The 15688-nt window shown below is 43.0% G+C and overlaps 1 protein-coding gene across 1 annotated transcript in view; it reads right to left on the reverse strand.

Annotated features, from left to right (window-relative positions):
* atp2c1 (ATPase secretory pathway Ca2+ transporting 1) overlaps positions 1-15688 on the reverse strand; it is a 62969-nt gene that overhangs the window by 28511 nt on the left and 18770 nt on the right. Inside the window, exons 2-10 of the mRNA XM_085803166.1 lie at positions 10822-10926; positions 8618-8734; positions 6672-6761; positions 5345-5380; positions 5195-5256; positions 3568-3676; positions 2502-2657; positions 1607-1675; positions 1385-1460 (exon numbers count right to left, since the gene is read on the reverse strand). Coding sequence (XP_085659292.1) covers positions 1385-1460; positions 1607-1675; positions 2502-2657; positions 3568-3676; positions 5195-5256; positions 5345-5380; positions 6672-6761; positions 8618-8734; positions 10822-10926 — 820 coding nt within the window. The remainder of the gene's footprint in view (positions 1-1384; positions 1461-1606; positions 1676-2501; positions 2658-3567; positions 3677-5194; positions 5257-5344; positions 5381-6671; positions 6762-8617; positions 8735-10821; positions 10927-15688) is intronic.

A 15688-nucleotide genomic window follows, 5' to 3' on the forward strand; every position in this document is an offset into this window, starting at 1 on the left:
CAGTGGATGTGGCGCTGCTCTGTCTCAGCGCACGTGTGTATTTAACGGCCCCCAAAAAAAATAAAAAATTGGAGCGATTTTTTTTTTTGGCCGTGCGCCGTGAGCGTCTTAATCTTATTGGTTAATTAAGCAATATATCACTCCAGGCCGTGGTATATGCTCATTATACCACGGCTAAGGGGCGTTGTTCGGCCTGACGCGAAGCGGATAATGAGCATATACCACGGACTGGAGTGATATATTGCTTTTATAAAACGGTTACGAATAAATGCAATATAAAAGAGGGATACGCAATCAATTTCATGTAGTTTTATTCAACCAGAAATACATATTATTCAATAAAGTAGCCTCACTGTGAAAAAACTAGTCCCACCTCTCCAGACGTTAGCTCCTTAGCTCTGCATCTCGTCTTTTCCTCCGCTTTTTTTCAGGTTAATGTCACTGCTCAGTCCCCTCTACCGTTGTTAACCCTCTGGAGGTGAAAGTTCACCTTAAACATGTGAATTCAACTACTTTAGTCCGTTTTTTAACATCGTAAAAACATCAACTGTCTGTTGCTACGGACTGCAACAGTCCGTTGTCATGGATACATGACAACAACTTCCATTCATACCAGTCATACGTGCCTGACGCGGAGTGATAGCCTACGCTGTGATAAGGTTTTAGAATAGTAGCCGTGGTTTAACAACCAATCAGATTGCGGGATTTCACCTTTCCGTTTTATAACGGTTAATAATCGGTTAACGAGCGTCGGTTATCGGTCAGAAAAAAAATTCAAAATGTGCATCCCTACTGCTCACTCACAGTTTCACTCACAGTTTTTGTTTTTCCTGGTTGGTTGTTGTTGTGCGCGACGTAAAGCTGTCGATATGAGCGGAGTTTTTTTTATTTTTTATTGCCGGCAGCCGGACACACTGGCCATGGAAGCGCAGCTCCTCACAGGCGCTTGGCTGGTGTCAGGCAGCAGCTTCTCTCTCCGCGCCGGTCAAACATCGACCCGTCTGTAGGCTACTCGGTTTTCCACACACACAGGTCTGTCTCTAGCGCTGTATGTAGCCTATGGATGTGTGTCTTGTGTGCAGACGCAACTGATCTGACAAATATTTATAGACGGACAAGCAAACTTAATCATCATTTATTTTATTTTGAAAATTGACCGGATTCTCTCGCCTTTTCTGTGCCCGACTTCCTGTCTGGTACGATCTGGTTCTATCCAGCTTGACGGCGCTTGTACTTTTTTCATTCAGCGCACTCAGCTGTTGTTTCAAGCAGCTCCTCTCTTGTACTGTTACATGATCAGCGACTAGTCAACGTCAAGCTCAAAACGTCATTGTGGAGCAGTGAAGTCGACTAGTCTGTGCAACCCCTAGTCTGAAGAACTCACCGATGATGCAGAAGGAGTAGAGAGAGAGCTGCTTCCCCAGGAGGTCCATGCTCTTCTGGAGAGGAGTCTTAGGAGCCTGAGGAGGAGAGAGAGGAGGAGGAGGAGGAGGAGGAGGAGGAGGAGAGAGAGAGAGGATTCAGCAATCCATCAATCCAACTAACCATTCATCCATGTTGTTTGTTTGTTTGTTTGTTTGTTGTGTTGCTCAGTGTGACCTCTCACCTCCTCCGCCTGCATCATCTTGAACACCTCCCCAAACTCTGAGTTCTCTCCTGTTCCTATGACGATGCCCTGAGGAAGAAGGAGGAGGAGGAGAAGGAGTTTGATTGGTTCATGTTAGATTATAAATATCTAAGGTGTTGTCTGAGGATCCAGGTTCTGGTTCTGGTTAGGGATGTGCCCGGGTACCCGAGTAGGTAATCTGCTATCCGGTTATGAATTATTATTATTATCCGGTTAACCTAGGATTAAAAAAACGGCACGTTAGAGCAACAGTCTAGTGTCAGATCAAACTACATCATCATGCCGTGGTTCGGCTTTTTGTCGTGTTAAACAGTTTCGGATCAAGCAGCAACGTGATTTTCTGCTGTGTAAAAGCGTTTTTGGATCGAGCCTCGGACTTTAAACCTTTTACAATAATCTGTGGTGGTTCCTTCGGCGTAAACCGTCGGCAGGGAGACGACAGGTGTCATCAAATCTGTTAGAGAATCTGCTTTCAGTTTACAAACATTCTGAAACCTTCCCAGTTATTTCCTGAGACGATGCGAGGCAGAGAGGAGCGAAGGCACCAACATGTAGTGTGGACTGATAAATAAGCACCGCTAATGATTTAAAAAAAAGTTTTCTCCTCTGAGGCAGCCCCATCTGCCCGTATGTGCATCTTAAACTCCATCTCTACTCTTATTATCACCTGATATTTAGTCTGACGACGCTGTGTGTCAGTAATGCGACTGACGGTCAGAGTGTATTTATGCACCGGCTGCTCTCTGTCCGTCAGACATGACCTCATTTTATTTTTTATTACAGTATTCGGTTACCCGGTTACGACAAAGTTAGGATACTCGGTTAGAAAATTATTCGAAATGCCCATCCCCAGTTCTGGTTGTGGTTGTGGTACCTTTGCCTTCCCGCAGCGCACCAGCGTGCCCATGAAGGCGACGTTGCAGCGGGAGGCGATGTCCCCGTTGGTGGACGGAGGCTGGTGGGACGTGGACTTGGAGCACGGCGTCGTCTCCCCCGTCAGACTGGACTCGTCCACCGACAGGTCTGTGGCCTGGGGGGGGGGGCAACACAGGTGAGACAGGTGAGTCAGTCTTTATGATTCACATTATAGTTAAGTTTTGGTTGGACTAGGAACTGGCCTCCCGGGTCTCCAGATGCACTTTGAGGAATAAAAAACTACTCTAAAACTACTTCTAGTTAGTTAAATCACTTAAAGCAGAAGTAAGTGATCCGGTGGTTTTCGCTAATGCTGCGTTCCAGGCAGGCTTTTGAAATCGTAAATTACAGCTTCAAGTCACAACTTACGACTTTGTAGCGTTTCAGGCAACCCACTCGTGTTTCTCCGACCTGTTTTACCTGTGAAAGTCACTATAACGGCCACTCGTAACTTCTGACCCGTGAACTCGTACCAGATCGAACTGGTACCACTTCACAGGTCGGAAAAACACAAGTTACGAGTTTCCTTGAACGCACCATAACAGTCCTCGTCCCTACGTCACCACATTCACGGCGTCCCTTGGCTGCACACACAGCCCTTTATGCCGTTCTCTCTCCTCATTGGATAAAAACTGTAGGATACGAGAAATGTTTTCTCCTGGGCTCAGAGCAGAGCAGAGTGACTGACAGACCCGTGTTTCGGTCCAAACACTCTATGTAAGTGATTGCTGTCGGAAGATACAACTATTTAAGACTTATATTAACACAAATATATTGCTTACTTCTGCTTTAAGTTATTACATTTATACAATGTTTTATTAATGTACATTGTCCCTTTTTGTCCCTTTTCAAATAAACTAAACTGAAACTGAAACTATTCCAGTTGAGACACAGCTAAACTCTAACACATTTGGAACAAAAAGGATCAAAACTCAAACTCTGACCCCAAAAGTTTGTCGTCTTCCTAAAGGAGGGGTGTGTGTGTGTGTGTGTGTGTGTGTGTGTGTGTGTGTGTGTGTGTGCACCTCGAACAGCCTCAGGTCTGCTGGGACTCTCTCTCCCACCGTCAGACACACGGTGTCTCCAGGAACCAGCTCTCTGGCCAGCAGGTGCTCCAGGTTTCCCTCCCTCACACTGACGAGCACAAACACACACACCACGGGTCATCTTCATCTTCATCATCATCATCATCATCATCATCATCATCATCATCATCCTCCTCCTCCTCCTCCTCCAGGTCAACAGGCCCAATCCCATTTCCCCCCTTGGCCCTACCACTTACCCCTACCCCTCCGTTTTGCGTGTTCACGTGTAGGGGTAGGGGTGTCCCAGTCCCCGTTAGGACAGAGGGGTAGGGGGAAGTGGTGGGGCTACATACCCCTCCAAACGGAGATTTTTCAGAGGCACACTCCAAACGGAGGGGTATGAAAAGTTTCCCAGAATGCATCATGCGGCAGCCGGCAGCGGTGGCTGTAAAACGAAAAGCTATTTTATTTCTCACTGTAGCGCCGTTATTACGTCACTTTATAACGTTTTTTATTACGTTTTTTTTCATGCGAAAAAGTAACTGTTTAGGTCCCAAATGTGCGGTCGGTTTATCCAAATGATTTTTTTTTTTTTCGGAGAGGTGAAGCTCCAGGAGGGTTAGGCTCCTCACAGAGGCAGCAGCCGGTCTGCAGAGCTGCTCGGCCGGCCAACCTCCGTCGTCATCCCGGGGGAGAAAACCATCGCTAATTAACTTACCCGCAGGTTTTTAGAGGTTTACCACCGGCTTATTAAATTCTTTTTAGGAGATAAATGTTGGTCTCATTGATGAAATCTAACAATTGTGGCAGTAGCATTAGTTTGTTTGAATGAAAAGTGAAGCTTCATGTGTGTATTGGAGAGAGGAGCAGCGCTGCCTCGGGGCTCTGGAGCCTACGGACAGAAATCACCACATTTACAAAAATAAATAAATAAACGTTTTACAATGAACCGATCAGTCTGCATTAAGTTTTATCTTATTTTATTAAGTTATATGGAACAAGGCGATTTGATTTCTGGCAAAAGCTCGCCGCATCTGCTTACATAAAAGCCAGTGGAGACTACGTGATGACGTATGTGACTGTTGAAGTGGTGTCCCAATTCGTAGGGGTTGACTTTCTACCCCCACAAATTGTAGCTCCGTTTCAAGGGGCGAGGGGCAGTGGGAAGGGGAAGGGGTAAAATAAAAAGAGAAATGGGATTGGGCCTTTGGTTCATTAGATTCAGAAACAACATCAACATCAGGATGGAGAGAAACAAAGTGAGAGGATTCACAGCTGCCGACACACTGTACAGCTGAGGTATGTGTCAGTGTGTGTGTTGTGTCTGTGTGTGTGTGTGTGTGTGTGTGTGTGTGTGTGTGTGTGTGTGTGTGTGTGTGTGTGTGTGTGTAACAGTGTGTGTGTGTGTGTGTGTGTGTGTGTGTGGTGAGGCAGCAGCTGCTCCTCCACCTGCTGCTGTTTGAAGTGCAAATCAGTCTGAGCTGTTTCTGTTTAAACTTTAGATTCATCGTCTCTGAGGAAAAACTGATGTTTGTTCATCTTCTGTCCTCGCTGAGAGGAGGAAGAGGAGGAAGAGGAGGAGGAGGAGGAAGAGGAGGAGGAGGATGAAGATGGTCTGATCCCTCACCAGTGACATCCTGGAGGAACCAGCTTCCCGAGCTCCTCCAGAGACTTTTCTGACCGATACTCCTGCAGAGGAAACACAACACCCTGTCAACAACAACAACAACAGTTGCTCACTGGTTCATCAAACATAAACAGAAGCTGCCAGACTCACCTGGACGAAGGCCACGGTCACTACTATGATGATGGCCTGAGAGAGAGACAGAGAGAGAGAGAGAGGGAGAGAGAGAGAGAGAGAGAGAGAGAGAATAATATATATTAGGGCAGTCAGAACGAACTTCGCTATAGACCCTTTCAGAGAGTATAAACAAATACAGGTGTTACCAAGGATACTAATTAAGGCTCCATTCCATTTAGTGTACCAGAGCGTTTTCTAATGAGCCACACCTGTCTTTGTTTATACTCTCTGAAAGGGTCTATAGAGAATGTGAAGCTGACGTCACGCCGCTTTGGCGTTGTGGGACGTCGGCGCCATCTTTGGAGGAACGCAAACGTAAACAGAGAGTGGGGAAAACGGAGGAAAACGAGCAAGAAGAAAAAGAGGTGAGGAAGACGGACAAAAATAATAATAAAAAAGAGAAATGGAGAAGGGGAAGGGAAAGGAAGGAGGAACGTATCGTGATAAACTCAAATTTAACGAGAAACAACGATACACAGAAAAACTACAACTTATTAACGGTGTCGATCCCTAACTTACGTTTTGCCGTTAAGGGACTGGATTCAAGACCCAGATTTCCTCCCTCCACTGACTCATCCAGACATCGTGAATCTCGTTTTTGGTATTAGTGCATATTAATACTACTGTGGCAGCAGTACTGTCCCACCATGATTACTTTTAAGCGACTTTGGGGAACTTGTTTTAGGGAGACGAGCAAGTGTTTACATCCGCAATCCTCCAAAGATGGCGCCCAACGTCCCACAATGCAAAGCGGCGTGACGTAACTTCACATTCTCTATTCGAATACAATTCGAATGTTAGTCAAAATGAGAACATTCGAAGGTGGAAACTGACATTCAAACGTTTTTAACGAGGCAAATTAACGTGGTGCGTCGCGACGCCGAGTAGTACACATGTTGATAAAACAACATGCAGTTGTTGTTGTGCACAAGGTAAAGCTGCAGCTTCAAATATACAAGCAGCGTTTTTTTAATTGCCCGTTCATTCGGCCGCCACGGTGGCGTATGTGTCCCCACACTACACGCACAACACGCCCCCGCCTGTGAAGCCGGGTTTCCACCAAATCACATTCCTCTTTTTTTTTTATACCGCAACATACGGTTCACATCAAGATAACTTATGTATTTTTCCACAGTTCTCTGTTTAACACTTCAAGAGACTTTTGGTGAAGTAACCATGGACAGCTCCTATGCAGGTTTGTTCTGCTGTGTCGTTGTCGCCACCGTCATCCCCTGAGAGTGTCAGGCGGTGTAGGACAGTGTAGGACGCGGTGTAGTAGAGTGTAGTAGTATGTAGGACGTACCACAGTGATGCTGATGGCGTCATCAAACTGGTGCATGAGGATACTGATGACGGCCGAGGCCAAGAGCAGCAGGATGAGAGGATCTTTGAACTGAGAGAGAGAGAGAGAAAGAGGTTAAGATCTCATTAGAGTGTGTGTTAAACGATGTGTGTCACATGACCACCTAATATAATGTGTGTGTGTGTGTGTGTGTGTGTGTGTGTGTGTCTCCTCCTACTCTTCCTTTCCTTCTTCCATCCTTCCTTCCCTCAACTCCATCCTCCTATCCTTCCTTCCTCTCCTCCAGTCTTCTCTTCTCCATCCTCTGAGTTTCCTCATCTCCTCTTTCCCCCTCCCTCCCTTCCTCCCTCCTTCCCTCCCTCCCTCCCTTCATCCCCTGCAGCCTCAGATCATGTGGACGACGAGACGACACTCCGTGCATTGTGTATGTATGTGTGTGTGTTCTTGATTTATTATCTCTGACAAAATTATCAATAAGAGAGAGATTAAAATCAATACGTTACAATCTGTGGGACACAAACAATCACACACACACACACACACACACACACACACACACACACACACCACCTTTATATATATGTGCCATCCAAACGGTGGAATTCATGCAAATTTATGCAAATTTGCTCATGTTAACAAAGAATTTCAAAAAACTTGTAATACATTTTTTGCTTGTCTTAATGTAAGTAATCAACTCAGTAATATTCATGGAGATATCTAAAGGTTAAAAATTTTACCCTATTCACATGAGAAAAATAATAAATAAATAGGCGTATGAATGGGATATATTTGGGTCTTTTTCTAAACTTTCCCCTAATGGGATTCTTCTGGGCTACAAGGATACAAAATCAGTTGAGTTTGCTTCTGTTGCAATTTGTTTAACCCTTTTTTCATAAAATGACTGGACTATACAGTAGGGCTGGGCCAAAAAAATCGATTTTTATACTAATCGCAATTTTTTTCTGGCATTTTTTTTCGATTTTTGGACGACCAATCTTTATTGTACAATCACTCGACAAAGTCAAACCGGCCTGTTGTGTTCGTTTGTTCACAGATATCTATGTGAACAAACGAACACAACAGACAAACTGATGTGATGTGTGTATTGTTTTTTATGACTTATGATGTAATTTCAAGTGTTTGGTTCAACCTGCTCTTGTTTAAGGAAAGAAAATCACAATAATTGAAATATAAAATCGCAACAGGCTACTTGGTAAAATCGAATCGCAATACTTGTTTAATCAGAATCGCAATTTAATTCGAATCGGGACCCAAAAATCGTTAGAGAATCGAATCGGCACAAAAGCGTATTGGCCCGGCCCTACTATACAGTATATAATATATTATGAATACAGAATTATAGTAGTACATGTACAGTGAGTTCAGTGAGGTTGATTATTAAAACACCTGCACACCTGGAGAGTACAGATATGAACGGTGACATCCTGGACAGTGAACGCCTCACACCAGTGCAAACAGGACAGGATCGGCATCACTGTGTTTAATGTTGGTTTATTCTAGTTTGTATAAAGATCTTCACTGTGTTTGACTCACATGTTACATCATCACATGTCAGACTGTTTTTCTTCAGTAGCAGCATGACACCTAAATAAATATTTTATCTAAATATGAACCGAGAACATAAAATGACATGTGCGTGCGTCTGTGTGTGTCTGAGTGAGTGTGTGTGTGTGTGTGTGTGTGTGTGTGTGTGTGTGTGTGTGTGTGTCCTGACAGAACAATGAGGCTGTGGAACGTGACGAGCCTCCAGACGTTTCATCAGGCAGCAGATAAAAATAGTGAGTTGGTTTTTATCCTGAGCTTCAGGCTTCAGGCGGCTGCTGCTGCTGCTGCTGCTGCATGAGTGAAGGACACACACACACACACACACACACACACTGACACACACACACAGACACACACACACAGACACACACAGTGGTTACCTGTGAGATGTATTTCTTCCATAGCGGCTCCTCCTCGCTGATATCGAACTCGTTCCAGCCATGGTAGGCTCTCCTCTGGTTCACCTCCGCCTGGGTCAGACCCAACTGCAGGTCAGCCTGACACACACACACACACACACACATATTAATAATCATAATAATTAGGGCTGGGACTTTAACGCGTTAATTCCGATTAATTAATTACACGAAAATGAACGCGTTAAAAACAGAACATCTGAACATCACACAGGGACAACATGGAGCTGCTGTGTGATTGGTTACTGAGTTTTATTAATGTTTACATCAGGCTGAGTTCAACAAATCAGTTTATGCTACTGTGATTTAAGTAGCCTGGTTAAATACTACAGTAATCATCATAGTGTATTGGAAGGAAAGACCATTTAATCTGTATGTATCAATTATCGATTAATGAATTAATCGATAATTTGCATCCCTAGTCTGTTGGTCTTGGTTAAGTACCACCTTGAATGCTTAAGCTTATGTATTCAGTCATTCAATGGTACTAAAATCCATGTGAAAAAAAAATGCTTCTCACTGTTCTCAGGTCAAATATTTATATGCGATTAAAATGCGATTAATTGCGATTAATTAATTACAAAGCCTCTAATTAATTCGATTAATTTTTTTAATCGAGTCCCGGCCCTAAAAACATGTATTTATAGAGCACTTTTTCCATCAAAGTGCTTTACAGAGGTTAAAAACAGCAAAAAGCACAAGCATATTAAAGCTCCTCCATACAGTATAAAAGTAGACGATGTAGGACTTCCTGTCACTTTGTGATGTCACAACTAAGCCCCGCCCCCTCACCACCTGGACCCACCATCCAATGACTTTGCAGGATTTGGTTTCTGTGGGTGTTTTATTCTGAAATCTGGTCTATATATTTTTTTTATTGCATCACTTTAGAAAAACAGTCATCCAATCAGAAGAGAGGAGGAGGATCAGAGCCTCCTCCTCTCTTCTGATTGGCTGACAGCGACCTGTTGTTACTAGAGCTGCAGAGAGAAGCTGAGAGAGAGAGGAGATGGAAAACTACGCTGAGATGGTTTTTATGGATCAACGCTTCAAAATAAAAGACGTTATGAAAGAAGAAGAAACATGGAGCTTTAAAACAAAACGTTAATTGCTCATAAATCACATTTATGTTTTCAAACATTTTCTTGTCTTCTTCTTTTTTCTTTCCTTGCAATTAAAAACATATTAAACAAATGTAATTTCCAAACCCATAATTCCTCTTGTCTTGGTCTCAGACAAACAGACCATAACTAGAAAGAGCATTTCCTAAGGGAAAATGCGTGTGAATGCTGAAAGCCATGCTGAATTAGCAGTAGAAATTGGCAAAGACAGGAAGTACAGGAATGGCATGCAACACAGGCAGCTAAGGCAGGAATCGAACCCTGGACCTCATGATTGGCAAACTAACCTCTCAACCGCAGAGAAGATGAAACATACTGAGTTTTATACCATGATAAATCAAAGACTGTCTGAAGTGTTGAAAGTGTTATGAAAATTTTTAGAATAAAGTTGTAAATTTACGAGAATAAGTCGTACATTTCCTACGACAAAAAAGTCATAACATTATGAGAATAAATTCATAAATTTACGAGAAAGAAGTCGTAAATTTACGAGAATAAGGTTGTACATTTCCTACGAGAAAAAAGTCGTAAATTTACGAGAATAAAGTCGTACATTTCCTACAAGAAAAAAGTCATAACATTACGAGAATAAATTCATAAATTTACGAGAATGAAGTCGTACATTTCCTACGAGAAAAAAAAGTCACAACATTACGAAAATAAAGTCGTAAATTCACGAGAATAAAGTCGTAGGTTTCCTACGAGAAAAAAGTTTTAACTTTACGAGAAAAAAAGTCAGATTAACGAGAATAAAGTTGTGAATCCACGAGAATAAAGTCGTACATTACCTACGAGAAAAAAGTCGTAAATTCACGAGAATAAAGTCGTACATTTCCTACGAGAAAAAAGTCATAACATTATGAGAATAAAGTCATAAATTTACGACTTTATTCTCAAAGTTTGTGATTTTTTTATTTGTCAATGTGGCCCTGATACTGTCGTATGCTGAGTGCTTTCAGCATTCACACTAATAATAAAGTATAAAGAAAAATGGCCGACCCGAAGAACAATAGTGTAATAATGATGATGACGATGATGACGTCATACCTGCAGGATACACACGACTTCGTTGACGGGGAGTTCACTGGCTTTTCTGGAGGTTAGTACTGGGACCATGGTCTCATCTTCACTGGAGGGTTGTCTGTCGGAAAGCTGCACGCACACACACACACAGACACACACACACAACCACACACACACACACAGAATAAAAACACATTAATATAACGACAGCAAACAGAGAAAGGTGTGTGTAGGTGTGTGTGTAGGTCATGGCAGGGTTAGATACTGAGCTCTTATTCCTGTGTCAACATCCAGACACACACACAGACACAGACAGACACACACACACACACACACACACACCTTGGGTATTTCTCGTCTTCTGTCAATATTTCCTTGTTTGAGGAGTCGGTCACCTGACAGACAGACAGACAGACAGGTGGAGGAGCTGCTGGGCCCAGGTGCATTCTGGGTAGTAAGTTTTTTTTACCACTGAGACGCTGAATGTGATGAACAAACAGAAACGAACGCGCTGAATCAGCAGCAAGTGAACGCACCGCGACACCAACCAACGCTTCCCATGACAAACGAGAGAAAGAAAAACCTGAAATACTGCTGTTGTTGCTGCAGACAGTGAACGCATCACAGACACACAACAGACACACAAACACACAAACTGAGTCCAGATTTGAGACGGAAAAATCTTAAAATGTTAAAATGTTGAATGTGAAACTGATAAAAACAGAAACTAGAAAGTGAACAGCAGCAGAACAAACGTCATTAATTACATGAACTTTATTTTCCAAGTTGATTATTTGTGAATCAAATCCGACTTCCTGTCTTTAGGAAGTAAACACAGCTACAGTATGAGTCTGGCTGTTCGATTCCCATGTCGGGTCGACCCACTGAACCACAGGACGACTGTTCTGTCTTTTAATGCACCGACTGATAACAAAACATTCAAAGTTATAGTTTTTTCACTTCTTTCTCATTTTTTTTTGTCAAATCTTTTAATGGATCAATTGAAAAACTAAAAATAATCAGATCGATGTGATTAGAATCAGGCTCCACAGTGTGAAACTGTGTTTGAACAAAGAAGCAGCACAGATTTAATTAAACTTAGATAAATCAGATAAAAAATAAATTAATATCCCTAAATATTTAAATGCTGCTGCAGATTTAAGGGTTAAAATCAGTCACAGGTATAGTTGATATCTCATTGAACCATTTAATGATTTAACTAGAAAAAAAAATGTTAAAAAAAGTCTCAAAGAAGTGAAAAAAGTAATTTTAAATGTTTTTTTTTATCAAAACCAAAAAAATCTGTCGGTGCATTAAAAGCTAGAATTTAACTTCCTTGTTTAAAAGAACCCGAGGACAGAGCCAGTTGGATTTCCACCGTAAAAACATTTCAGATTCATATCAAACTCCTGCAGCTTCAGCAGGTCGGAGTCTGAATCATAAGGAAAGTAAAAGACGTTTGGGAGAAACTGAAACAACCTGAAGCCTCAAACGCAACACCAATGTTTAAAGGTACATTGTGTAAGAATTCTTCCCATCTAGCTTTGTGGTTGTAGATCTCAAGCAACTCAGTCGTATTTTTCATGCTGCATTCACCTGAAATTGGGCAGACGGCAGACGGACGACAGCCGCTGCACGTAACGGCATAAACAAGCCTCTATGTAAACAAGAGGCAAAACAATACACATGACAATATGTTGTCATGGCGATGTGGTATCGTTTTACCGGCTTTCTCTGGACTTCTGTGACTAAAATGACATCTGGTTTGTTAGCGACGGCCGTCTGCCCAACTGCACCTGAGCCGACAGCTCCGGTGTCTCCGCTGAGTTTCCGTGGTTTCCTACCGTCACCATGGCAACACGACATGGCAGCCAGCACCGAGCTTACCCGCTCCATGGAGATATGAATGATATGAACGGCTCATTCAGAGCTGAAAGGAGGGTTACACTTCAGTTTGTTGATGGGGGGGGATTACTGGTTCATGAAAAACAGACTGAAGAACCAAATAATCGATTTTCCTGAATAGATAACAGGAGAAGTTACACAATGTCCCTTTAATGTAACGGTTAATTATGTTGAGTTCACTGTCACATCTGAGAATCTGAACGGTAAATTATATTCAACATGTTGAAAACTGAACTGACTGGTTTTTAGTCTCTGGTGAAGATCAATGGACCGATCAATCGATCAATCAATCAATCAATCAATCAATCAATGGATCGATGGCTCGCTCTCCTGCAGCAGGTTCATCACCTCTGATCAGGAAGAGGACGGACGGCTCCAAACCCTCGGTGCCTCTGAGCAAACATCAACTCAGCAGCAGCAGCAGAGTGGTGAGGCGTTCAGGTGCAGCTCAGAGGATTAGCTGTGTGTGATTAGCAGCGACTTAGAGCTCAGAGGAAGATCTGCTTCTCTTCTCTTCCTGGATCAGGACCAGGATCAGGATTATCACAGCTCGCCCCCTTCAGGACGGGAGGACAACTGCAGGACTGGACTCTTCTCAGACCAGAACCAGAACCACCAGGACCCAGTTCAGACCAGTTCAACACACAGTTCCTCTACGAGCTGTGGATGACACCTCGTCTCATTTCTACGTTTCATTTCACTTTCAGAAATCTAAACGTGGTGATGAGCCGTGTGTCTGAGTCTGGATGTAACGATCAGAGATTTCCTTGGTAAATTTCGCAGTAAATTCATGCAAAACCGCTGATGCACGTTGCCTTCAGGGACAGTTTTTCATCATCAGTCTCTGAATTTCCCTCTAAAACAACTCTGTGTGGTAACGTTGTGTTATCATCTCATAGCGTGGTGAATGTGCAGCTCACAACTTGTCCACCAGAGCGTTGTGGAGTTGTTGGATTGTGTATTTGATGAGTTTGATGAGGGAAACCAAGAAATCCCATAATGAGCCTCCGTAGCGTAGCTCTGAGCAGCTCACGGCTCTGCTCCGCCGTTCTAAAAACAGCTTGCACCGACAATTAAAGGTAACGAACCTACTGCTGCTATGACTATAGGGATTATGGCAGTGGGACAATTTGCTCAAAAATGTTGAACTATCCCTTTAATCATTTCCAGGAAACATATGGTAACTGAACTGAACCGGGTCCAACTGGGAAAAAAAAACAAAAAACAGGGCCGACGACTGTTAAAACCAGGAGATGGTTGCTAGGTAACAGGAGCAGCCGAACCCTCCGCGGACCAGATGTCGTTGTCGTCTCATTTTCAGTTCGACCTTCAGACGAGGGGACGTTTTTCTCCTCCGAGGGGACGCGCCGTCCTCCCCGAAGGCCCTGATTGGACCGACAGGCGTCAAGTCACATGGTGGTTCAAACTATTTACTGTTCAACGATCAATAACTGTGATTATTGATCGTCACGTCCTCAGTAGAAACAGGTGAACATCCTCTCCGCTGGGTTTTCCTACAGTCTGGTGTGGACCATGAACGCAACACCAATATTGCGTCTCTGTAGTCCAGTGGATCGACCAATGACACGACTCATTACGATGTAAATGACAGTTTGAGTAGAGTCAGTTACCGGTGCTGTGATGATAAATCAATGACTCATTAAAGGGATAGTTCACCCAAAATTCTAATTTCACTCATTATCTCCTCCCCCTCATGTGGACTAAGGGCTGGGAGAAGTTTCAGAGTCCTCAGTGCCTTCTGCTGGGAGCTTCCGCTACAAAACAAGCTTAAAATATAGACTTATAAAATTTTTTCGGAACAATTTCTCATGTCGGGGCTTCAATACAAGAGGGACATTACAGACGAGCACTATGGAGGTGGAGGTAAACAACTCAACAACGTCCTACAATCTAACCTACAATCAACACTTCCTTATATCCATCTATAAATGCAGAGACTGATGATGAAAAACTGTCCCTGAAGGCAACACGCATCAGTGGTTTTACATGAATTTCCCTCTAAAACAACTCTGTGTGGTAACGTTGTGTTATTATCTCATAGCGTGGTGAATGTGCAGCTCACAACTTGTCCACCAGAGCGTTGTGGAGTTGTTGGATTGTGTATTTGATGAGTTTGATGAGGGAAACCAAGAAATCCCATAATGAGCCTCCGTAGCGTAGCTCTGAGCAGCTCACGGCTCTGCTCCGCCGTTCTAAAAATAGCTTGCACCGACAATTAAAGGTAACGAACCTGCTGCTATAATGACAATAGACCGAATCTCCTTGTTGTTTACATTCTACTTCCGGGTAGAAAACCAGCTGTAATGTGAATGAGATCAATAGTAACGAACAAGAGTTTAGCTATATATCATATTTTTCACGCCCTATCACCGTTTAGACAACTCTGAAATGATTGAAGAAACATTACTATTTCTGTGTGTGTGTTTTGTGTTGCTATGTGTTGTATTTATTCAGTTTGGGGGAATCACAGTGTCTAGAAAGCATCAGTGGCTGCAGCTGACAGGGACAGCTAACGGTAGCTAAGCTAACGGCGGCAGCTAAGCTAACGGCGGTAGCTAAGCTAACGGTAGCTAAGCTAACGGCGGTAGCTAAGCTAACAGCAGGACGTCAGCTGTTAAAACCCTCCCGTTGTGGGACACGACATGAAACTACTCCAGTTAGCTCAGTCATGTTGGAACTCAGATATCCGCTGGAGAAAATATTTTTTCATGGAGCGTTTATTGAGTCACTGAGTTATTAAAGTTAAACAGGTAGCTAACCGTTAGCCCGGCTAATCTATGATAACCATGACTAATTACAAAAATGTGCACACATAAATAATAATGTTTGTCCAATCATTGGTTTTATAGACTTTACAAACATCAGATTAGTCTGAACGGTGATATAGTGACATGAAAAAGTAGATAAATATAGTGAAACTCTCGTCCGTCACTATTGTTCTCATGCTGGTTTTCTACCAGGAAGT

Source organism: Trachurus japonicus, chromosome 16, assembly GCF_045865225.1.
Source record: "Trachurus japonicus isolate A0001 chromosome 16, Traja_1.0".
NCBI classification, from domain to species: Eukaryota; Metazoa; Chordata; class Actinopteri; order Carangiformes; family Carangidae; genus Trachurus; species Trachurus japonicus.